Raw genomic sequence first — 24,896 nt, forward strand, 5'->3', positions numbered from 1 at the left:
ATTCGTGCAACGCATTTGACACTGTCCCACACAGCATCCTTGTCTCCGAACTGGAGATACATGGATTTGATGGATGGACCACTCAATGGACAAGACATTGCCTGGATGGTGGCACTCAGAGAGTTTTGGTCAACGGCTCGATGTCCAAGTGGAGACCAGTGATGAGTGGTGTTCTTCAGGAATCAGTACTGGGACAGGTGCTGTTTATCGTCTTTGCTGGTGACAGGAACAGTAGGACTGATGCTCCCTCAGCAAGCTGGCCAATAACACCAAGCTGTGTGGTGGGCAGTCAACATGCTGGAGGGAAGGAATACCATCCAGAGGGACCTTGACACACTTTAGAGATGGCCAATGCAAATCTCATTAAGTTCAACAAGGCTAAGTGTAAGGTCCTACAACTGGGTTGGGGCAATCCCAAGCACAACTACGGGCTGGAAGAGAATGGATTGAGAGTAGCCCTAAGGAGAAGGACTTGGGGGTATTGATTGATGAGAAGCTCAACATGTCCAAACAAATGCATATCCCCATGCAGAGCATTTTCTCCAGGTAGTCATCTTACCTCAGCCTCTCCCACCCCTTCCTTCCCACTCTGCAGAGAGATCAGGGCTTCTCTCATATACAGACTATCAAGTTTCTGGGGTTTACTGGCTTTTCCAGGCATTCCTGTAACCCCTTACTTCAAATCAGGTCCTCCTTCATTCACCCCAACTACTCCTTTCTCCCTGGGAGCACAAGGAGCAAATTCCCATCACCCCTTGCCCTGTTCCTCCACCTAACCTCTTCTCTCTGGTAGGAAATGGAGTTTACATATGGAAATGCACAGTATCTGAGGCAGCAGATAGTTTGCCATTGAAGTACACAGTGAACACACGTGAGCGTAGCTGTCAGGCGAACAAGATGTGTTTTACTCAGAGGTAGGTGCCCTGCAGTTAGATCAGGGATGTATCAAGAACTTGGCTGACTCCTTGCCCTGGGGACGTGGCCTCAGACTAAAGCAACCTGGCAAGCTTTGCCATGACATATAACATGCAGTAATTAAGTGCTTCTGCATTGTGCAGCACTAAGTAATGATTTAATTACTCTGACTTCATTTTTATGGAAAACATTCTATCACTAGGTCAGTAACAGGACAGAAGACAAAGTAATCATGAACCTTTTATATCGATACTGGAATAGCACATAAGCATGGTGAGCACCGCTGACCCTCTCCCACCTACTCTCCAACAAGCCTTTGGACAGCTTCCCAGGATATTGCTGCAACTCAAGCCTACCATTTGTATACACACTAACCCACAATGCGGGGCATATAAATTCCCACCAGCAAGACCTAGCTGAGTCAAATGTTACCACACCCATACACACACACATGCATGGAAGCACAAGCCTGGAACAACTGAAGCCCATGTGTCATGAACCAATGTGGTTTTCCATAAGGCATGTGAACTGGTGTTTCAAACCTAGTGAAACAGCTTCATGAGGCCTGCAGTGAGGGATGCCATCTACTCAGTCTCCATATCTTCAGCCAGACCATGCAATGAGTCTGTTCAGAAAAGTTGTTTCTCTGTTGTGCTCAATGCAACACCTGCAGCAGAAGGAGCACACTCATCAGACACCCAATACTGCACTCACTTAGCATGAGCAGTCATCACCCATGCACCTCTACCAGCTAAAACTGACTCTCATACCATGCTGTGTCAAAAGAAATCTAGTGGCATGAGAAGAAAAAGCGTTGCAACACTTGCCTGCAGGATTTTCCAAACGTAAAGCTTATTTAATCATTGCATTTCTGTAAGTTTTCAGGAAAAGCAGCTCAACCCTGAATGACTCGCCCTTCTCAGCCCAAACCATTTGTCCCCTATGATAAGTATGGCATCTGCTTACTCAGGCAGTCAGAGGCCAGGCATGAAAGGTGTGTCAGGTCTCCTCAGGTCCACAATTACATACTGTTGTCTAATTCAGGTAGTTTCCATGAAAAACCTTTCCTCCATACCCTCAGGAGAGCTTGTTCCCTCCAAGACAACTTTCTGTTCCTCTGCACAGTGGTGTTCATAGATACAGAGAATGTGTTCACAATGGTGCAGAACAGAAGTAATTGTGGAAAAATACTGGAATACAAGCACTTAAACAACAATAACGGTGGTTATTTTCCAGAAGCCTGCTGACTCCAATGATTCTGCTATAAAGTAACTTTGTGGGTGATGGTGGCTGAACTGTGTGACCCACTACTGCAAGCTAATAACGTGCAGTCAACCCACTTAAATACCACTTTTTTTTACACTGGAAAAGCCTGCCCTCATACATACAAACTTCGAGATTCCAGAGGGGTCTGTGTACAGCCAAATACAATAAGGCAGCATCTGTCTTTTATCATATAAACAATAAAAAGTTAAGGCTATTGTCATTGCTCTTTGCCACCAGCATGAGGAAAGGCTAGTCCCTCATTGCCCCTCCAGAAGTCTCAGGGTGCACCACTCTGGAGCTGTGTGATGCCATTATTTTGAGCTTGAATCCACATTAACTCCTTCAGTTCAAAAGCAATTGCCAGAACAGTCACTCAGTTCACCCTGTGTCAATAACTTATTGCAGAAATGCTGATTGCACTGAAGGCAGTGGTGGAACTTCTGGTTTATATCCAGCCCAAAGTTCATTCCTGGGTTTGGGAAGAAAGACTGCTAATAATGAAAACACAAATTCCAGTTCAGCCGGGAGTTTTGGTACATCACAGCGTGAGAACCCAAGTAAGAGATCAGTTTTCTTCTATTATCTAAAACCAAATTATTTTCGGTGTTGCAATTTGCATCTAGTATAATGAAATTACAATTTCAGGGTTTGCAGTTTTTTAAGAGAAACAAGTGTTTCAAGGCACAGCAGAGCTTGTCTTTTGAAAGGATACCCTTATACACTTCCCCAGCTCTTCTAAACAGATTGTCTTTTTCTACTTAAGAATAAAATACAATAAATTTCACTTTGTTCATTTATTGATCAGCCAGTATTTTTTAAAAAGCTTGTATGTACACATCAGATCTCTTTTCATTCTCTTTATAAAACAATTGGTATTAATCCGTTCATAAATCTTGTAAAAGAGAAATGAGACATGACCAAGTCTATTGGCTCACCCATGCACAGATGTGCCAATAAAGTCTACTATTCATAGCAATAAGAAATAATTTTTGGTAAGTGGAAACAAGCTTGCTGAAGGTTCAATATGAAGAGCTATGAAGTTTATTAAACCACAGAAGACTAAAGAGGGGGAAAGAATTCTAGCATTTTAGGCATAACTGTGATGTGGTTAGACACACCCCATAGCAATCAAACTGGGTGTGCTGGTGTTTTTCAGCTTATATACTGTAGAGTTTGATGTCCCAAAAATAACTTGTATCATTCTGTAGAAAAGTAGCCATGAAATTGCCTTACCCCAGTAATCTGGCTTCATCAACGTGTCAGGATGTCCTGTCAGGGGAAAACTAAAAAAGGGCGCTGTTATTTTAAGAGACAAGCTGTCTGGGATCCTGAGCTATGATGTATTTATCTGCTGCTAGTGGTGATTGAATCACATCAATAGGGTTCACAGATGATATCCAAACAGCAGTTTCCCTCCTTTTACATATAGCCTAAACCAAAGTGGCTGCCTGTGCTGTGGTGGGACTCTGAGCAAACTTCTCTCAGGGTGGCACTTTGCATATGCAGTGTTTCCCAAAGCTTTTGTCTTTAGTGACTGCATGAAGAAAGAGATAAGAGGTTTTGTGTTCTGTAATTGGAATAATACCCATAGCTTCTGAAATAGGGAAGAAAAAAAGGTGTGTTGGTTACCCTACATACAGCCGCATTAGGAATACAAAAGCCGGTGTCTACCTGAAAACCTGGAATCTCGTTACCATCACCTGTCCATTACCTTAATTCAACAATTCTTTTCGTTGCCACCAAATCTAATTAAAAGGTTAGAGAAATATTATCTAGAGAGCTTAGTTTTTGCAGTTACAGGGTTTTTTTTTCAGCCAGCGAATACCTCAGTATTCTCTGAGCTGAGAACTCCACTGATAAGAGACTTTGTTGAGAGTGGATGTTAACTGGTTTAGGTACAGAAATAAAAAACTAGCAAACCATGAAATGCAGCATGAGCACAAAACTAATCCACAAAGGAAGAAACAAGAATAAGTTGCGTTAGAGCTTATTTTTCGTCTTTTTTTTTTGTCCAGTTTCAATTTATGAAGAGGGCATGAAGGCTCTGGAGCCTGTTTTTCCTTTCCAGATTTTTCCTTGGTTTTTTTGCATTAAAAACTTTCAGAGCCTATCTGAAAGAGCATGGTCTCACAATCACACCCCTGTAAGGGGAATGTATGATTTTTAATATATACTTAAATTTTTTTTGCAGATATGCAGACAGGCGCACACATAGACCTCAGTGCAGACAAGGTCTAGCTAATGTTAAACTTCTATTGCCTTTTAAATACTTGTACTGTCAGGTTAGATACTACCAGTGTTAAGGCGGATGTGTTTAAAAGGAGCTATTTTTCCAAATTAAGATGCAGCTATGAAAAACTTTAGTGATCACAGAATCTTTGCTTATGAGGCAGAGACTAGTAATTGTGAAGCATAGAAATACCTAACCAGACTGTTCAACATATGGAATTTTTTGTTGTTTGTTTGGGGTTTTTTTCTCCCCTCAATGCCCGGTATAATCTGCCACTAGCGGGCTTTGCAGATTGTTGTGTCTTTATGAAATCTGCGTGCAGGATGCCTACCAACCCAGCAGGATGCTCACAATGTGCATTTGAAACCTCACAGCAGCATAAAGAATACTACAGATGTTTGTTTGATTTCCCAAGTACTTGACTGCTTCTCAAGTTTTCTGCAATAGGGAATTCTCATTTTTCATTCTGGAGCTTTTGTTAGATTTAGCAGCTGTATTCAGATTCGCAACCATCTCAAGAAAACTCCTCCAAAGGGCATAACTATCACCTAGGAGAAAAACATAGTCACATACGCTGTAATGCCAAGAACCTGCTCATTAACAAGTGCAGAAGAGGGGAACAGATTCAGGGTTACTAGCCACAGGGATACTTGCCACATATGCACTCCATTTTTTACAAACAGGAGGGTTCCTTATGAGCATTACATCATCCACCTAAACTTTTTTCTTCCTAGAAAATTGTATTGTTTTCGGTGAGCCAGAAGGAACACAAAAGGTTGTTCACAAAGGTGAACAAGCTGTAACATCTTTATATGGTAACCAATGGATTTGAATCTCAGAAAGTGGATGAGCTGTGCCAGCATCACCCCATTTTCTTCCACGTCATGCGCAGCTGGTGTTGGGACCAGGGGGCATTGTGAAAGGCTGAGGCTGGAGGTGTACTTGGCTCAGAAGCAGCATGAATCATGGCTTCAAAGCAACAAAGCAACCTGTTTCATGATTAAAAAGGGGAAAATGAAAGCCTCCAAAGTTGTTCTGTTCCTGTTCTGCTTCCATATCTGATACACTAATGCACACAACTCACCACAGGGAAATGTAAATGAATTTGAGTAATGTATAGATGACCCGCACACATACATTCTCATGTATGCATTGGCATGCAAAAAGCACCTACTTCACATATTGCCACGGTACTGCATGTGTACTCTGTGTTTAATGCTTGTAGGCTGGTTTCACTCCTCAGATCAACTGACTCAGACAAACCAGAGCTAAATATGCCAGAGTTATTTCTCTGCCCTAAGTGGCACTGTGAAGTACTCATACTTCCATTAAGTCATCACACCAGTTTCCATCTCAAGAAACAGACAATTTTGAAGGAATTTCTTTATGAAAAACAAGGCTGAAGGCTTGTTTTAATCAAGAACCTATTGGGAAATCACCATCCTTTTCAGATGGATCACCAAGTGAGCTGTAATAGTAGTATCAAAGCACCTTGATACATCACGAAAGATCTCTGAACAACTTTCCCACATGTCCACAATGAAAAGCTGTCAGTCCTTTAGGTAACAGAGTCATGGTACAACTCAGCACAGAGCACCCAAACCCTGCCTGGCAGTTACCACTGCAATTCACAGCAAGGAGACACCAGTGGTTAAATGTGATTTCGATTCCCCTGGGCTTTATTCCCACTCTATGCATGTGAAGCCTCCTTATCTACACAATAAATGTCCCCTTCTGCCTCACACGAGCACAACGCAGAACAGTTTGCATCACGAGGGATGCATGAGAGCATCAGTACCATAAAATCAAGCTCCTTGTTGAACAAGGTGTTCAACAAACACCCACAGGAGCACCTCAGAGAGATAAGAGAGGCACACACTTCTCAGCCTCTCCTAGGGAAACCATCCCTCTTTCTTTGGATGAGGGAACATTCCTTCTTGAGAATTGTATCTACATCAATGTTAGTGTTAAACAACTTCCGACATTTGTAGAGTCCTACATTTGGATATGTGTTTTATTTTCTACAGTATCCCGTATTTTATCATTTAAATGCACACTAACAACAAATATTAAGAAACCCCCAAAACACCTGCTGCCTGCTGTCAGAACTGCTCTATTTTCTGCTGTGAGAAACAGAGATCAGTCCTTCACAAGTTATCTTTTGTACATTACTCCAGTTGTTACCATGTCTTCTGGCATCTCATCCACATGCTTTGAGATGTCCAGTGTCTTTTCTTATGGAAACAGCTTCACATCTTTGATTATTTTATTGCCTTTATCTACATGATCTGCTCTCTGAACTACTGAAAATCTGTTTTCAAACCAAGGAATACCTGAATTTAATGCAACGTTAGAGATGTGAGCTCATCAGAGATTTTATTTAGTGGTTTATCAATGCCATTCCACCATGCTGTTTGTCTGTTTTTGCCCTAATAATTTCTGATGTTTGCCATCAAGGAGCTTCCCACTGTGCCTCCAAGGTGTTTTTTTAACATTTGATTATAGCCAGTTTAGAGAATAACTTTGTGTTCATAGCTAAGGGCCATCTGCAGCACTTTGAAATTATCACACCAAATTCAACCTTCATTTTATCATCTGCTAATTTAGAAATGTGAGAACCTTCTGTATGTCCTCACATTTATCTGTAGGTTGGGCTGCCCTCAATAACTGTTTATCATCTACAAATGTTATCAGCTTATTATTAACTCCCTTTCCACATCACCCAGTAATACACTGCACAACATTTGCCCCATTCTGATATCTTCAGGACATCTTCTCTGAAATTTCAGTAACCATCCTCCTTCAAGAAAAAACAATTTTTTCTTACTTTTGTTACTTATCTTTAAAGCAGGAACTAATCTGTAAGATGATTTATCCTCTTCTCAGAATCTAGCCTGGATTCTTTCAGAACATTTGCCAAATCTACCCATTACTCCAGGTGGATTCTCATGAGATCAGAATAGAGGGGGGCAGGATCACCTCCTTTGACCTCCTGGTCACACTTCTTTTGGCACATGTCAGCACACAGTTGGCTTTCTGGGCTGCAAGTGCACACTGCTGGGTGGTGTTGAGCTTCTCACCAAATCAACACCCCCAAGTCCTTCTCCTCAGGGCTGTTCTCAATCCATTCTCTACCCAGCCTGTATTTGTGCTTGGGATTGCCCTGACCCAGCTGCACGACCTTGCACTTGGCCTTGTTTGACTTTATGAGGTTTGCATTGGCCAGCTCTCCAGCATGTCTGGGTCCCTCTGTATGGCATTCCTTCCCTCCAGCATGCTGACTGCATGCCACACAGTTTGGTATCATTGGCCAGCTTGCTGAGGGAGCATCAATCCCACTGTCCATGTCACCAACAAAGATGTTGTTCGTATAGCATATTAACACTGGTCCTAATACCAACCATGAGGAATACCACTCACACTAGTCTCCACTTGGACATCGAGCCATTGGCCACAACTCATTATCATCAAGCCTGCTCTTAGAATCATAGATTCATAGAATGGTTTGGGTTGCAAGGTACTTTAAAGACTGCAACCATCCAGCCAATTCCTTATCCACTAAGGGGTCCATCTGTGAAATCCCCATCTCCCCAGTTCAGAGACAAGGATGCTATGTGGGACAGTGTCAAATGCCTTGCATAAGTCAAGATATGTGCCATCAGTCATTCCAATCTTCCCTTATCCACCAGTGCCATGGCCCCATCATAGGAGTCCATAAAATTTGTCAGGCACGCTATGCCCTTAGTGAAGCCATGTTGGCTGTCACCAGTCACCCCCTTATTGCTCATGTGCCTTAGCATATAATCCAGAAGAATCTGCTCCATGATCCTGCCAGGCACCAAAGTGAGACTGACTGTCCTTCAGTTCCCTAGGTATTACATTTTCCCCCCAACAGATAACAGGATGATTGAAGTTCCCCCCTGAGCATCAGGGCTGCACCTAGCTGTCTATAGAGAGCCTCATCTACTCAATCCTTCTGGTCAAGTGGCCTGTTGCTGACCCCCATTGTAATGTCCCCCACCCCTGCCCTCCCTTTGACGCATAAGCTTTCAGTTGGCTCCTCATCCATCCCCAGGTGGAGCTCTGCACGCTCCAGCTGGTCACTGGTACGGCAGGTTACACCCTCTACGATCCCTTCATCACCTTATCTTTTTACGATACCCTTTACAATACACCCTCTATGATACCTTCATGCATTTTAGCCTCCAGCTGCTCCTTTCACTTCCGTTTTTCTGCTTGACTACCCTAAAGCTTACAGTTCTCTCCTTTGTTTCTGGAAAGCACTGCGGTGGATTTTCTGTATCGTACCTCTTTGGTAAACCAGCATTTGCTTTCCTTCTTGGGAAGATCAGAAGTGGCAACATCACACTTTCTGTTTGTACTCAGCCCCTGAAAGTTATGGCAAATGCAGTGCAAAATCTTGCTGTTGAAGACTTTAAAACATAATATATATTAATGGTGAAGATATCTGTATCTAATTATATACAAACCTGGGAACAGAATAAAAATATAAAGAACAAGCCTAAATACCCACAGTCCAAATGCACCATCAGAGATCTCACCCACAGGGCACAATGACACCAGAAAATCAGCAGAGAAAAAAATCTGCATTAGTTTTAAGAAAATATTAATGTTGAGAGTTACCCTTTAGCCTTTAGAAACAAAAACTAGAAAAGCTTTCTTTTTAAAAAAGGTAGAGAAATGAATCACATTTAAGTTCTTGAGCCCCAGCTCTACTTTTCCTGAAGCATCCTAATAAAAAAAAATAATCACTCTGTCATGCATTTCCCTCCTTATTTTCTCTTATATGCTATCTCCTGTGACTGGGAAAACATTAATTACCTCTCAACTGTATTAATATGCTATGGTATCACAGCTAAAAATATACAGATTTACTAATTTTTGAGCAAAACTGGGTTTGTAAATAAGATAACTCCTTGAAGAGTTATGCAATCAAAGTGTGAAGTTTGTGCCATTGACTTCAAAGGGCAGCACAAAGAATTCTCTACAGACAGTAGTTTTGCACAGAAAGGCGCGCAGTAAAAACGAAAACAAGTATCTTCTTATGTTACGGGTTTCTACCTTTCTTTTCTGTTTCTTTTCAATGAAACAAAGAGACATGGCTCGAACATTTGAGTTCACAGGAGTACTAGCACTGTCAAGTCCACATAGCTGAGGAACAGTGATTTCATTAATTTTCCTCATCAGCTGAATTGAGCTTGGCAAGTTTGTATCTATTGGTTGTCAGAGAAGTGCCTTGATTCCCAGATTTTAAGCAGAGATTTCAGTATTGGCTTTGAAAGAGGAAAGGCAAAGTTTTGTGAGGAGGGGTGCTTGATATGTAATCGATTGAATAAAATCAGGAATGATATGAAATCATTCCTCCAGAGCCTTTCTACAGAATACTGCTTGGCTTAAATTGGTTTTGGTCAGGATTTAAACATGTAGAATCAAAAGCTCAGCTGGTACAAAACTGTACCAGCTCCAGAAGCAGTCTTACAGATCAAGCAATAAAGTAGAAAAATGGGAAACCTAAAGACAGTTTTATTTGTTTATAGTTTTGTCAGTTTTAGGGAGATGTTCCTGCTGGAGGCCACACAGAGCTCACCCTGGGGATGGCACTTTGGTAATGATGGAAAGTTCAGCAAGATAGAACTTGAAAAAAGGGAAAGTATAAAATGCAAACTCAGCAGGATGTGTAGCCAACAGCCTCCTCTCCTCAGAAAATAAAATCTCAACTTAATGGGGGGGAAAGGGAGGAGGGAGAAATATCAGAGAGCAGGTATTCTTTGGGCAGACTGTGCCCTTTGCAAATATTAACATGCTCCTAATATGTCAAAAAGTGTTCATCGAGATAAAACAAACAGCTGAGTCAGTCACAAGAACTGATACTCAGGCAAGACTCAGCCTACAAAGATGACATAAAAAGTTGACTCAGTGCATATTTAAAAAAAAAATAATCTTTTATTTTCCCGATTGCTTACCTGCTTTGAAACAAATTTTGGGTATTCTTTCAACAATGCTCTGAAAGAAGGTGAACAAACTTGTGGCCTCTAAAACATAAAAGACCATAATTGTAACAGAAATAATGGATAATCTAATGGGAGCTATGACTGAAGTTCCCTGATTTTTTTTGAGACTGCCCTTTAACAGTTGTTTTTGGAAAGCAGCATTTTACAGATTTTTTAATCAACCCTTCTGCAATACGTATTCAAGTGTCAATTACACTAGATCTGCATGGACGGACCCAGAGACAAGTATCATTTTATTATAGTAATTAAGGATGGAAGTAATATATTGTTGTGAATTAGTTCCCTTTGAAACTTTCACCTATGAAAGGAGAAAACCATCATGGTTTTGAAGACAGCAGAGCTTTAAAAGTATCAATTTCATAACAAAGGCCAAGTTTAACTACATGGGCTTTACATTTTCCTAAGCATTTATCTGTAAAAACATAAAAAATATTTCCTAACACACAATAGGATATGCCCAGTCTGTATGTTCACTTATGCAGCTTTTTACAAAAGACAGCATATAAAGATATATAATATAAAGCTACTTTTAATTACAAACCAATACATAGATTAAAAAGACTAATTTAATTAACCCTTTGTTTTTAAGCACCACTAGTCGCACTCTATAGTTTGAACAGTACACTAGGTTTTCTCTTGCCTTCTTGTTGTCCTCCCCATGCTGGGAACACCTGCCTGAGGCTCATGAGAGGCAGCAAGTGGGTGTAAGATGAAAACTCACTGTATTTCCCCACTTACCTCTCTTCTAAGTCTGTAATGCAGCTCCTTCATGTTGGCTCCTCCACCGTGCTGTCGAAATGCCCTCCAGGGTCTTACCCAAACATCAGTCCCATAACACCTGGAGCCAGGACACTTTGCTCTCCCCACAGTGTCTTTTTCCTATCATTGCAAGCAACCCCCAAAATGGGCTACTGTTCACCTGGCACCCTCCTTGCACCTTCAAGACCTTCTGATCCTGGACTTCTCACAATCCACTTTGTCATTGCCCCTCTCTTCTACCTTACAAACACTGATCAAACCAAGTGTGCTTGGGCACAGGACAAGCTTCTGATCAATAAATTAGTCTGTTTTACATGGTTCAAATTTGAGCTTTTATTTGGTTTTTAAATTAAAAAAATAAATTTCATTATTAAATAGTGGAATGGGTCTAAACTAATGTTTACACATTAATTCACTTGCTTTAGGGTACCACCAGAGAAATAGTTAAAGTATACCACCCAGACAAAACTTTCTGTTAGAAAGCTCAACAGTGGCATAATTCAGTTAAACAGGAAAAAAAACCCCGAAAGTCTTAATGTTTACAATGAACGTCAGAAGTAAACCTCTGGTTTGAGTGACATCCAAATCTAGTTTCCATCACAAAGGTAGTCATTGTATTCAGAATACTATACCACAGTGCTAATGTCATCAGCTTCATCTGGTTTCTTTTGCCTGCTTGGCAGGGATTTCAAGTACTCAAGGTGCCTCCTTGCATCCTCCTGGTTTTGCCGGACGTAATAAACCACGTACGAGATCACCATGGTGAACCAGCCAAACATGGTGACCAGCATGGCATAATCAGTAGTCTTTTTAGGAAGGTTGCAGAGGTCTGCGTCATTGGCAGCATTGAGGAACGGTCTCCCCGCGTGTTCATCCAGCACAGAAGTCTTGCAGATGACGTTGTTGGCCGTCTCGTGGTTGGAGGCCATGCTTCTCAACACCTGCTGCAGCGTGCAGTCACAATGCCAGGGGTTGTTTGCAATTCTGGCTCTGGCCTTTAAGTTGTTGAAAGCATTTTTGTGCACGCTCTGAATCCGGTTGTCGGACAAATCCAGAGTCTGCAAGGTTTCTGCCACCCCTTTAAAGGCGTGCTCATCTATAAACTCAATCCCGTTTTTTGATAAATTAAGGACTCTCAGTTGGTGCAAGTCCTTAAAAATTTCGTTGGGGATAGATGTTATCTGATTGGAGTCCAAATAAAGTAAGACTGTTTCTGGAGGAAGATCTCTGGGTATCTCCTTGAGATTTGCATTGCTACAGCTGACATTCAGACCTCCAGAGTGAGAACAGAGGCAGCCTTTTGGGCACATACTGGCAGAATGAAAGCACAGTATCATGAGGACAAAACTTTGTAAGAGCAGACACATGGAGAGGGAACGAGTTAACCACAGGTCTACCAAATGCATGCTGGGCTGTCAGCATAATCACACGACCATTTTTCATTCAGCCGACAGTGGTGAGAAAAGGATCGGCAAAGCTGAAACGTGGCTTCATTTCCTTCAGTGTGATTAGTGGACCATCACGTGGGCTTCCTCATGGTCAATACTCCTTTTAGAAGCACCTACAGAAAGGAAGGAAAAAAAATTCCTTATACCATAAACTCCAATCTCAATTTTGTATTCATTAAAAAAATAGAAATAAAATGAAGGTGAAGCGAAATGCAACACTGAATAAATGATCTATCGCCCTATCAGTGTACCACAGGATTTATGTAGGTAACTCTGATTAGCATTAATCTTGAGTTTAGTGCACAAATCCCAAGGACATTTTTAAGATAATAGACTACATTTGTTACAAATTGCACAGGTTTGGGCTTAAATACTTATTAAAGGAGGCACTGGCTTGCTTTTGTTACAGATGTTTCTAAAACAGCTATAAATCTAAATTACATTTTCCCTTGCTAAAATAGAAGATGTATTAACAGGAGCTTAGAGCTGGATCTCCAGCAACAGTGACAAGTAAGCAAGGAATTTGTGGTGGCTAATGTGAACTTAGCTCAAAATAATTTACACTATTTTAAGTCCAAATCAAAGTACTTCAGCAAGGAAACGTTTTTACTATACCAAGAAACAAAAAAAAAAAAAAAAACCCAAGTAAATCAAATGCTGTTGCAAGACACCACAAACATCCATCGTCTTGTTTGTCTCCCCATCCTGCCCTTCTGCTTTTGAACCCCAGATTTCCTGTAACTCCCAGCATTTTGTGAGACCCGCAGAAATAATGTCTACTTCCGGTTTTCTTGAAAATTTTCGTTTATCACAGAGAAAAAGAAAGAAATGTAACAATTGCTAAAACCTCACACACTCACCTCCAAACCAAATAGAACCCACACAAACCTATGTACAAGCCTAACAAAAACCATCTTATTCATGGCATGCAATTTGCTAAAAGAACACATGAAAAATAGGTTCTGCTTCTCAAGTTGGTTTAAAAATAGCGGATATCCAGAAGCTTTTCCATTTTCTCCTTTAATTGAAGTACAAATACAGAAGTCTGAAATGCTGACCTATAAGGTTTCAAAGACAACCTCATCTATTTTTTCCCCTCTTATGGTACAATATGAATTTCTAACCACAACAGGTCCATTCGCTTTCATGTACATGCCCTCTGTCTTTGTAGCAGCTTGGATATTTGCAGCCTTATTTGCATGCTCTTACTGCAGCTACTGCAAGTAACAGTGTATCAGCACTACTCTTCAACTTATTTATTGATCGAAAGAGAGATTGCCCAAGAACCTAGACAGAAAGTTTACACTTGGAGTCCATAAAACTTCTACTCTTCAATTAAAAATAAAGGAATTTGTCAGCAATGAGAAATTGTGGAGTTAAGCCTGCAAATGTGAAACCATTAAGAAGGGCTGTAAGCAGAGCACAAAAAGCTCCCATTGAGGATAGAGTCGAGAGGTAGTACCTCCACAATCAATGGAGTTCTGCAGGACCTCTGTTTACATGAAAGCCTGCTGCACTGGGTGCATCTTCGCCATTTCTCCCTGTGGCTCTTTGGTCACTGGTCTTTAGATCAGACAGAAATCTGCTACAGGAGACAAGCTCCAGAAGCTGCTTTTTCCCAGCCTGCCCCATGAAGAATGCCTGTCCCATGGAAAAACACTTATTTTCCTTTCCCTTCATGTTTATGTGTCTCACTGTGCTGCACCAAAAGTATATGAGCAGTCAGCTCATCACCACAGAATAAGCATCATCTCATCACCTAATACACTGTATACAGTGCCTTCCTGCCAGGGATACTGCAGTCCTGCTGCAGGAAGAGACCAAGGTGAAAGAGCAAAACCTGAAGGAGTTTCAAATGCTTAATTTTGTAGAAGCATGTGACCATTAAACGTCATACTTCCTTCAGTACAGGCCGAAAAAACCCTGCCAACCTGGAATTACACCATGGATCCTGCCAAGTCCTCCATAATGCTGCTAAACCACCAAAGATCATGTGTCAACACCAAAGACAATATGGAACATCTTCATCCCCCTGAAGACAAATGAAGCTTTTTTCTTTAGTGTATTAATGTGCTTAGAGTGGAACAATTAGGGTCGTTACAGACTAAGCAGGAAAGTGCTTAATGAAGCAATTCCTCTTCAAAAGAGATAGCTAAGTAAATAGATAAATGGAGAAAAACTCCCACTGTTTTGTTAGAAAGAGCAAATACAAGTTAAAACACTTAATTAAAAACCCAGTCAACAAAAATTAGCTTAGCAAGAACAAAGCTCAGCAAATTCTCAGTAATTTAACCGTAAGCAACCCAAAGGGACTGACCATCAGTCAGGGGAAACAGAACTTTGTTTACTTCCATGATCAGAATATCTTATCCAAGGGATAGCTGAGGTTTCGGCTTCACCAACAAACTTACACCAAGGACTTTCTTGACTCACAGGTATCCTAGTGACTGCAACAAGAGAAAATAGAACTAGGATCCTCACATCTGCAACGCTAAAAGGAAGATTTTTGGCTTCTTGAGGAGCTAATTTTTGCTTGTAACAAAAATAAAGAAGGTAACAAAGTTAGACTAAAGACAAGAGGTATATACCAGACAGAAACATTAAGACTAGAGAGAAAGGGATGGAAGATGCAGAATGAAAATAAATATAGGAATTAGAAATCTACAAATCAAGAAAAAAAAAAGAAAAGTAGTAAATGAAAGCACACAGAAATGACAGCAATATTTCAAGCACAGGTAACAGCATAGGATAAAAAGGCTTTTTGTGTACTTTTCTAAAACACATACAAACATAGAAAACCTAACACAGAATTCAAATATTGCAGGGCAATAAAACTATAGAGGGATGATCACACAAAAGAATTCTTCATAGTTTTGCAATTTAAACAGGTTTTCAAGCTTTCCTAGACCATTCATATACAACAGCATAGGAAAACATACAAATCCTGAAATCCTCAAGGAAAGTACATTTGCTTTTAATGCACAGTGAGATTTCGACTGAGCTTCAGATGACTTGCAGATGACTGCCTTTCAAGCAAGGTGCAGAGACTGTATCTTAGCATCTGAATGAAATACCACTAAATTGTGCATTTGACTAATAACCCCTCCTCACAAGAAATGAGTGATGTAAAGAAGCATTAGTCCTTCCCACTTCCCACTTGGAAAAAAAGGCCTCAGACATTTTCAAGTGGAGTCCCAAAGACTTCTGTTGAGGAGAGATCAATAATATCTTTCCTGATGCATATTCACGGCATTTGAGCAACTACATCATGCTTCTGTTGTGTGCAAAGACTGTACGGCACACACATCGCGCTGTGAAGGAAATTCAGTGACAGCAACTCCATTTCTGTATTAATAACGTACTAGAAAGTCTGTTCTTGTCTTCAAAGCTGGATCTCCCGAGGAAAAAGACTGCACTCATCACCCCAGCAATGTCAAAGGGGTGACAGCTAACTAGAGATGCTCAGCACCTGTACACACAGCTTGTATTTGGCGTTACATGATTAGAGAGGAATTTCTTGTTCCTGTAGTTTCTGTGCTCAAACGAGCAAGCAGGAACGGAAAGAGGCAAAAGGAAGAAGCCAACAGACAACCACAGGGGGTGGCCTGTTGGTTGCATCGTGATTGCGCTCAATCTGTCTGGTCTGTCACTTTTCAACCACCAGAAAAACTAATTTTAGGCACGGTACCTGGAGAAACCCCCATTGGAAAACAGATCCTAAACGGCACTGCAGAGCTCCACACTCCTTGGGATCACATAGTCGTCCACAAATGACACTGTTTTTTCAGAAACACCAAAGGCATCCTGTGAGTAACTGCTGGCCCTCCATAGTGGAGATGAACTGCACATGTCAAGGTGCCTCCTGTCCTCACATACAGCCCACAGACTCACATATAAACCTGCCAACTGTTCATATTTATATGTGCAGCTCTACACCTTCAAATGAAACTCTCAGCTCCCCCAAAACCTTCAAGAGATCCCTAGAAAACCAGCTTGATTTTTCAAGCCAAGTTTAAGTAAGCTCCTACCCTTCTGAGTAACAACCCTGCATGCCAGCGTCAGAAGTTTGATACAGAATTAGAAAAGCCCAGGAAATACTCTGTAGGGCTCTTTTTTCAGACATCCTTTAGAGCAAACTTGCACTTTGAATAAATATTAAACTTTTATAACTAAAAATCCATTAAAAGAGTACATTGTAAAAGGATCGTTATTTTATCTGACTTCCAGAAAATTACTGAGATGTTTTATAGTTTTTGAAGACCTGACATTATTACAATCTTTTTTTTTCTCCTCTTTACGACATTGACTATGTTGGTATGTAGCAAAGATGCTCACTGATAAATCTAGTCTCCTATTCTCTATTAAAATAGATCTTTACCATATTGACTAATTTTGTTTTGAATCAGGTTTAGCAAATTACCCAGTGAAACAGAAAACACTTGTCTTTTTAATGGATTGTTTTCCTTGAGCTCTTCTTCCTGTAATGCCGATCTGTTTGTTACAGCATATATAGATCTGCCTTGCTCTCCATACTCAGAGAGACCTATATTAGAGACCTATATATTTTCTCTTTGTACTCTTTTCCCCCTGCCCTGTTGTCACAAAATGCCATATACTAGTTTATCTCTAAAAATATTACCTTTTATGTAGTACTGACAAGACAGCCATGAGCTGGAGACTAAAGGCTTAAATACTCAGGTGATTAGCCCAGCTGGAAAATCCAGTTTGCTAGAAGACTGAGGACAGGACAGTTTCACCTGAACCAAAGAAAGAGATTTGCCACCACTACTCCCAAATAACTGCAGATAGCATACTTATGAAGTACCAAAACAGAGAAGATATCCATGGGAAGAACTACTTCTATACATCCTACCCTTAATCAATCTTACACTACTGGTTAGTACAGACCTTCCACTAAGCTACACCTTGTATTGCCCTGTGCATCTGTTTGAAAGCAGCTGAGCCTCTGGAGGCCAACAGACTGCACACACTGGGGGAAAAACCTCCATGAAATCCTGCCTGCCTCTTCCAACACCTGTGGGCTGAATCTAATCATAACTGTTTAAAAACACAAGAAGATAGATGTAAAAATGCAGAGCCTCCTTCTTCTACATCTTACTGTAAATCTGTTCCAGGATTTAGATGATGGCTCAAAAGTGACAAAGTCAAAATAACAGTAATTATTAAAAAAGAAAAGAAAAGAAAAGAAAAGAAAAGAAAAGAAAAGAAAAGAAAAGAAAAGAAAAGAAAAGAAAAGAAAAGAAAAGAAAAGAAAAGAAAAGAAAAGAAAAGAAAAGAAAAGAAAAAAGGTATTTTTGTTCACTGTGGACTTGTGATAAATCCACACCATAGCAATGTTATTAAGTGAGTCCTGACCCTAAAAGTGAGGATACCTGCAAGCTGGCGATGAGTGGGAGCTGCGGGACCCAAAGCAGAACACAGCAGCTGCGTCTCATCTCTGTGCTGCTTGTGTGCTATAGTACAACAAATTTCATGGGTACCAAGTGAATTCCTGCAGCCAAACAACCCAGTTCTTTGAAACAACATTGCCTGTGCACTGTCAGTGGGGAATGCACTGTGGCAATCTCACTAGCTGCACAGGCAGACTCTGGTGGCTCCAGGACACCAACGGGAAATGCAGTTTAGCAGGTGAAACAAGAATCTGGTCTTGAGTCTCGGGACAACCTCTGTCTTTCACTCATCTTGCCCTGGCACTCCTCAAACACAGTGCTGCTGCCTGGCTGCTTCGCAGCACAGTTATGCTGAAGGCAGGTAGGCAGTAAAAATGCTATCAAGCACCAAACCAGGGAGAGCCAAGAGCTGCTTGCAAGGTGCCAGGTGATGTAAATTCACAGATGAAAGTCTCTGGCAGTGGAAGATTTTTGGGATTTCAGAACACAGCAAGATGAAATCCTACAGCAGTAAGAACAAAAATTAATAGAAGCCAACAGCAAATGAGGTGGGGAAAAGGGGTGCAAATGATCACTGATTCAATGAATAATTGAAATGTCATGATTAATCAGTGTGAGCCTGAGCTCCAAGTACATAATGGATTCATCATCTGATGAAACACCATGTACTCAAGTTAGAATATTCTCCTCTAAGACAGGACTCAGAATGGCAACATTTTGTTCACCAAAATCTCCCAGTATAGACATCTTTCCACCAGCTGCTCATAGCAAACCAGTCCCAGTTGCAGAAGCAGACTGTGTAGGTAAAAGTTACAGATCCTAGCTACGAATACCCTCTCTTAACAGTCATGGAGTAATAAATGGTAGAGGAGAGCCAAATGAACATTTTAAGCTATAATCACTTTCTGATTGTGAGATCATTGAATGTATCACTTTATTACAGATTAACAGCTTAATTATACTGTGTGGGCAAATGAATTAGCACTTAAGACTGATGAGTTGGGTCCATGTTAAAAAACGTATTTGACTTTTTTCCCTTTTAATGTCAAGTCAGGAATTATAACTCTCAGCTGATAAATAATTGTGTGAAGCTTAGCAGATATAATAACAGATCAAAGGCAGAAAAATATTACCAAGTATCTCCTATCTTTCCTATGATGCTTTGCTCTAGGAAGTCTCCTGCAGAAGCATATTTCCTGGAATGAAATTTGATATACTTGAATGAAATTAAAGATAGCTCTCAGGGATGCTACCAGACCTCCTTCTTTCAAGCCCTAGCACAGACTGAATCACTTGCTTTTTAGAAGACCCTCAGTGCTGCCTTCTTTTCCCAGTTATCTCTTGCATCCTCTTCATAGGACCACAAAAGGCTCCTGTCCCTTCCCTGAGCAATATACCCGTCTGGGAAATATAAACCACATTTTATATGCATATCTATGCCATTTGAAAAAGGAAAGAAAGCATTATATATGCTCACAGTGCATATATAATGGCAACATGAAGTAAATTAAGAATTAAAGTCATAAGATAGAAATAAGATCAATATACTCTCTAGAACATCATTTATCACTATATAGGCAAGAAATTGGCTTGATAATCTATACAAGCATGAAGAAATGCTCAAGGTATGCCAATTACTGCTCAGCAAACATATCTGCAAAATGGATTTTTTTTACCCCTATATAAGAACATAAAGAACCGCATTACAGATGCTAAATGGAAATGCTCCAACACAGACAAATGACTGTAAAGAGTTCTAAAAAGCCATGTAATTTGGCTCTGGATTAATTATTCGTGTGCATTACAGTCAAAAACATTTTTAGAGTTTGGAATTATAGCTACTGAGTCTCAGTGACATTTTCTGAGAAAACATCAACAACCATTCTGTTTGGCAAGAAAACCCTTTCCAGCAGCAGCTGAGTCAATCCTCCATATGATCTGTACTAGAAAATAATATACTCTGAAGGCTTAAAATAATCTGAAGTGGAAATACTTTGTATTCCTTGGGTAAAGAGACCCTGACTCAAGTCTGTTCTAATGTCTGGCTTTCAATAAATCTGACAGAATCCAATGGAAAGTGTTTTCAAAATAAAAGGTCAATTTCACAATATTTGCTCATGTATTTTTCTGGCATATAATAAAATAACGTGATCAAAGTGAAAAACGTGCTTAGTTGGAGCCATATGTGGTAGCTAATAATGGGTGCTCCTTCAACTTAATTCTGCTGCAATACCGTATCAGAGAAAACACCTTCTCAATCTCAAGATAATTACACTGACCACCTCAATGATTACCAGCATAATCAGTGACAAGTCTTTCAATTTAATCTTGATAACTGCATCTGGTGACTGCAGATGGTGTCCAACTGAAAATCCTGGTTTTATTTTGCAAAGTGTAAATCTAACCCCTCCACTGATAAGAAAACCTGTGCTATCAGAAACTAACAGGCCTTTAAAGTACCACCTTGCAAAGATAAGCAAGATTCAGACCATCTATATACCTTTCTTCCACTTTTAAGAGTGCTTATTTGGTTCTGCATACTCCTATCTTCAGGCTCATTTGAGGTTCATCCAAATGTTCCTGTAACTTAGTAGGCAGTAGGAAGAGATAAGTTGTAATTAGGCTGGGGAAGCTGTGTTGATAATAAAATCAGCAAGGCAGAAATAAACGTGCAAACCTGAAGGGACCATTCAGCAAGGAACATGCTAGCAGCTCGGTAAAGTTGACAACAGTTGCACAAAGAAGACAGCAAGACATCTGCTGGCAGCAGATACCTCGGCATCCTAGGAAATGTGTTACAGGCTCCAAAGAAAGGGAAGGGAGGAGGAGAATGAAGCAGAGCATGACTGAAAAGTTGCTTCTTCCAGCTGTTCCTCTGCCATAGTGCAGGTTCCCAGGAACTATAGTGTGCTACCGCAGATGAGACCATCCTTCGGGTTACATGACTCAAAGGAAACACAGATGTGAGAAGAGGCAGTGCCACAGTGGCAGCTTAACGTCCAGTCTGGGATCTAGATTACCCTGTTATCTTAAACCACAGGAAATCAGGGACGTTTCTCTCCATGCACAACTGCCCACTGACATAAACACAGAGCAATAATATATGACACAAGGAATCTGCAAGGAAAGAAACGAGGGCAATAGAAGCTACTACTGGAATAAAACAATCTGATTAACACCCACAAGATCAGACCACAAAGAAAAAGAACATACTTCCAGAACAATTACTGTGTATGAAAAAATCTGAAAAGGAGAAGTGGGGGAAACCACAAGCTAAATTAGCAATAGGGGACAGCACTTCAGAATAGAGTACCTCAGCAGTTATTAATTCATCTCCTTGTGCTTTCAAATATCCTACCTGTACAATAATAGGACATTTGAGAGGTATGCAGGAGTATCTGATTTAGAAAAATGCAAGAAAAATGAAATGTGTAACATTTGTATATAAAGGGAGCCAATAGAGTTTGAAATTCCCAATTAAAAGTTCTAAACTTAAAAATGAATGCTTGACATCACAAACACACAATCTTCTATTGAAGAAATTAAAATTGTGACCTACCAACACATTTCAGAAAATGGTAAAAGAGACAGCAAGTATGGAATAATTATGACATCAATAAGCAATTAAACAACTTTAAGATGACATTCAAGTAACCTTCTGGAATCAAGTGACACACTGAGTTAACCACAAGCCATTTGGGCTTGCCAAAGAAAGTGGCTGATCAGTGATGCTGGTTTTGCTATGTGCATGGTTATTAAACCTGCACACTGCCACTTGCATAGCTGAGAAAGCAAAGAGCACATCTACAACAACACACACATATGTACTTCCCATTTCTGCGCCAAGGGCGTTAAGCAAAAGTATCATAAACCTCTACCATATCAAACCACCCACAAGTAAAACCACATCCCCACTTTAAATATTTAATCCATGAGCAACTTCAAATAACTGTAAGGTTTTTTTCATCAGCTTGCCAGAGTAACTTATCTTTTTCTGTCAATGAATGCCATTGTACTGAGCTAATAATAGAATTTATTTCTGTATTTAGATATCATTACAGCTCTAAAAGCTGAATGTGTGACAGTCTGAAATAGTTAGACACAGGGCTTTTGTACTTTCATGAAACCAAGATTAGCAGGTTCCCATCAGGACTAGATCTTAGCTCTTGCTGGCTGCTACTGGCATTACAGGGTGAGGAAAACACTAGCCCAAGTACAGCCTCTGCAGCTCTGCTTCAGCTGAGGATCTCCCAGGCAAGCAAAATCTAACAATGGAAAGCTTCAATGCCATCTTGCGCTGGCGGCACTTCCCTAATTAAGAGTTTGAGGCCAGATGGAGTCATTAGATCATCTAATCTGACCCCCTGCCTATCACATGATATCATTTTACCAGTAAACATCATATTGAGCCCAGTAATTTAGATCAGACTAAAACATGTCAGAACTGAGGAGACTGGGTACCCAAGGCAGTACCTCTTGTGCCTGCCATTCTTGCACCATCCTGTACCAGAAGGTTACAGGAGACTTCAGCAGAGTCTGAATGCTCCAAGAAAGATCGATTCTGTCAACATCCACCATAATAGTTAAACTACTCTAGCAGATGTATCTGATCCATCAGGATCTAGACACCAGGCAAGGGTGTCTGGTTTCAAAAGAAAGGGTATAGTGAAAGAAAACATTTGACTGCTCGTCAGAAGCAGTTGTGTGTTAGCACTTATCTCCAAACAAGAGTTAGAAAAACTGGCTATTGTTTTAATGTGCTGGTGAGTCAGGTCCTCAGCTGCAACTAAAGGACTTTGCAAATTACATGTGCTCCACCTAGGCAACAATCAGCATGTTTTCATTTTGAAATGACTGCTCTGGAGCATCCCCAAGGCTTCCCAAGAAGTCAGGTAAAATGTAAAATACTTTTATTTTTTTAAACCATGCAGTATTTTTCCAAAGTGATAAAAATCTCACTGTGTAAGTTTCTCTTCTGAGGACATACGATCATTTCAAGTGATGTAGGAGGCTGAAATCCTCTAAGGGCTCTTTGAGCCTTACTCAGCAAAAATATTTAGCCTGGTTGCAACTCAGCAGCTTGGAGAGAGATGAGCCTTCAGTGTTCATGGGGCTGAAATAAAAGTTGTCTATCAACAGCTGCTAAAGAAAAGGAATGGGGAGGGTAGAGGAAGGATGCTAGTTCTCAGTGGAAATTAACAGTAGACTTTATCAGACATGAAGCCTAGCCATGCTAAAATACAAAAACAAGGCACAGCTGCTCCATACTGAGGGAGCATAGATTTTCCAGTCAGTCAGTCATTCTTCCCAAGGAGAAAATAAAAGAAAGGAAGAGCCAAAAGAAAGTGTTGCAATGGCTGCCTCAAATATGAAAACAAACTGTTGAGGTCACATTTATTCTAAGGGAAAAGAAGTCTTTATTAGAAGCACTAGAGCATGACAGGAAGACACCGAAACTCAGTTCAATAAAATCTTTATTTTAAAGACAAGAATGCATTTGCTCTTTGTGTGTCCCCACGGAGGTTATACAGCCAAGTTGACTTTGGCAGAGATAGCGGATACAAAAAGCAGGAGTTCTGAAGGGAGAAAAAAAGTATCTTGATTAGCTGGGCAACGATCCAATGAGCAAGACACTCGAGGCTGAAAGTTCACAGCCGAAGAAGCTCAGGTAGAAATAATTTATAGCAAATTAAGTTAGGTCATGATAATGAAATTTAAAGACAAGTGGGACATGATTTATTTTACTAAGGATTGTTCAAAAGTGAAAACTAAGCAGAGCTAACAGACGGGCTAATTTAGCTCTAGTTACAAGGGGTACTGGCACCGAGATAAACTTAGCTTGACATATTTGGAATGAGGAAGAGAAGAATAGGACTTAAAAAAAAAAAAATTTAAACCATTTTTCCAAATTGCAGGAGGGAGCAGGGCAAATTCGGTCCTGCAAATCATTACTACTTGTTTCCCAATTTTAAAACATCCTGGCACACAGCCCTCAGTGGACACATGGTGGAAATACCTGATTGCAAGTGTCTGGAAGGGATGGATACCAACACCTGCACTGCAAAACCCCTACCATCAAGAAGCAGGAGGGAGGATGGAAAACCCTAATGGGAGTAGCTCTTGGAACAAGTGCAGCTTCCTTGCAAGTCACTAGAAAGCAGCAGCCATGGCAGGAGGGATGCTGTTATCATGGAGGGCTTTGCAAGTTACCTCAACAGGTTATCTAGTGGCAGCCCAGGGTCTGGCTTTGTTTGACAACAGATGCAGTGCTATTATGTCCTCAATTGTCCCTCCTGCCACCCACCTGCTTCTCCCTCCTCATGCTGTGAAAAAATGGCAGATAATGAGAAAAAGAAAGAGCCACTTTATAATGGATGAATGCAGCAGTTTGTGGGGGAAGGGAGCAGAGGGAGAGTAATGAAAAAAACATTAATATTAAAGTAATAAAGCTTGTGGCCATTTTTCAGTCTGAAACACATGGCACCATGAAACAATGCTTAAAGGCACTCACTTCTGTTCCAAACCACCTGCATGCTAAGGCACCCTGCTATTATAGCACAGAAGTTTTCTGTGCTATTGTAGCACAGAAGTTATTTACTACCAGTCTCATTTCAGTGTGATTCCAAGAGAGACATAAAGAAGAATTTTTTCACTTGGTGTGAGAGCCCAAGTAGCCTCAGGTTTTCTTTGGTATGGCAAGCCCTGCCAAGTCACCTGCAATCCCTGTCTGGTCACTAACCACTCATTTCTAACAAGATTTATGAAAGTCACATCAGAGCAAAGGGGATCTGTCCCCAGTGCATGGCACACATACAGCCTCCTAAATCAAGACAGT

The 24,896-nt window shown here is 40.6% G+C and overlaps 2 protein-coding genes across 3 annotated transcripts in view; one reads left to right on the top strand and one right to left on the bottom strand.

The window, feature by feature from the left end:
- Window positions 1-24,896, top strand: part of LOC133217306 (peptide-N(4)-(N-acetyl-beta-glucosaminyl)asparagine amidase-like) — a 452,245-nt gene that overhangs the window by 211,222 nt on the left and 216,127 nt on the right. The window lies entirely within an intron of this gene.
- Window positions 11,511-12,886, bottom strand: LRRC3B (leucine rich repeat containing 3B). Its single transcript, XM_061362649.1, has one exon. It carries the CDS (start codon window positions 12,606-12,608, stop codon window positions 11,829-11,831), a length of 780 nt encoding a protein of 259 aa, XP_061218633.1. The 5' UTR covers window positions 12,609-12,886; the 3' UTR covers window positions 11,511-11,828.

The sequence above is a fragment of the Neopsephotus bourkii genome, unplaced genomic scaffold (genome assembly GCF_033783945.1).
Source record: "Neopsephotus bourkii isolate Nb327-2 ecotype Australia unplaced genomic scaffold, CSIRO-AGI_Nbou_v1 NB_1132, whole genome shotgun sequence".
Classification (NCBI taxonomy): Eukaryota; Metazoa; Chordata; class Aves; order Psittaciformes; family Psittacidae; genus Neopsephotus; species Neopsephotus bourkii.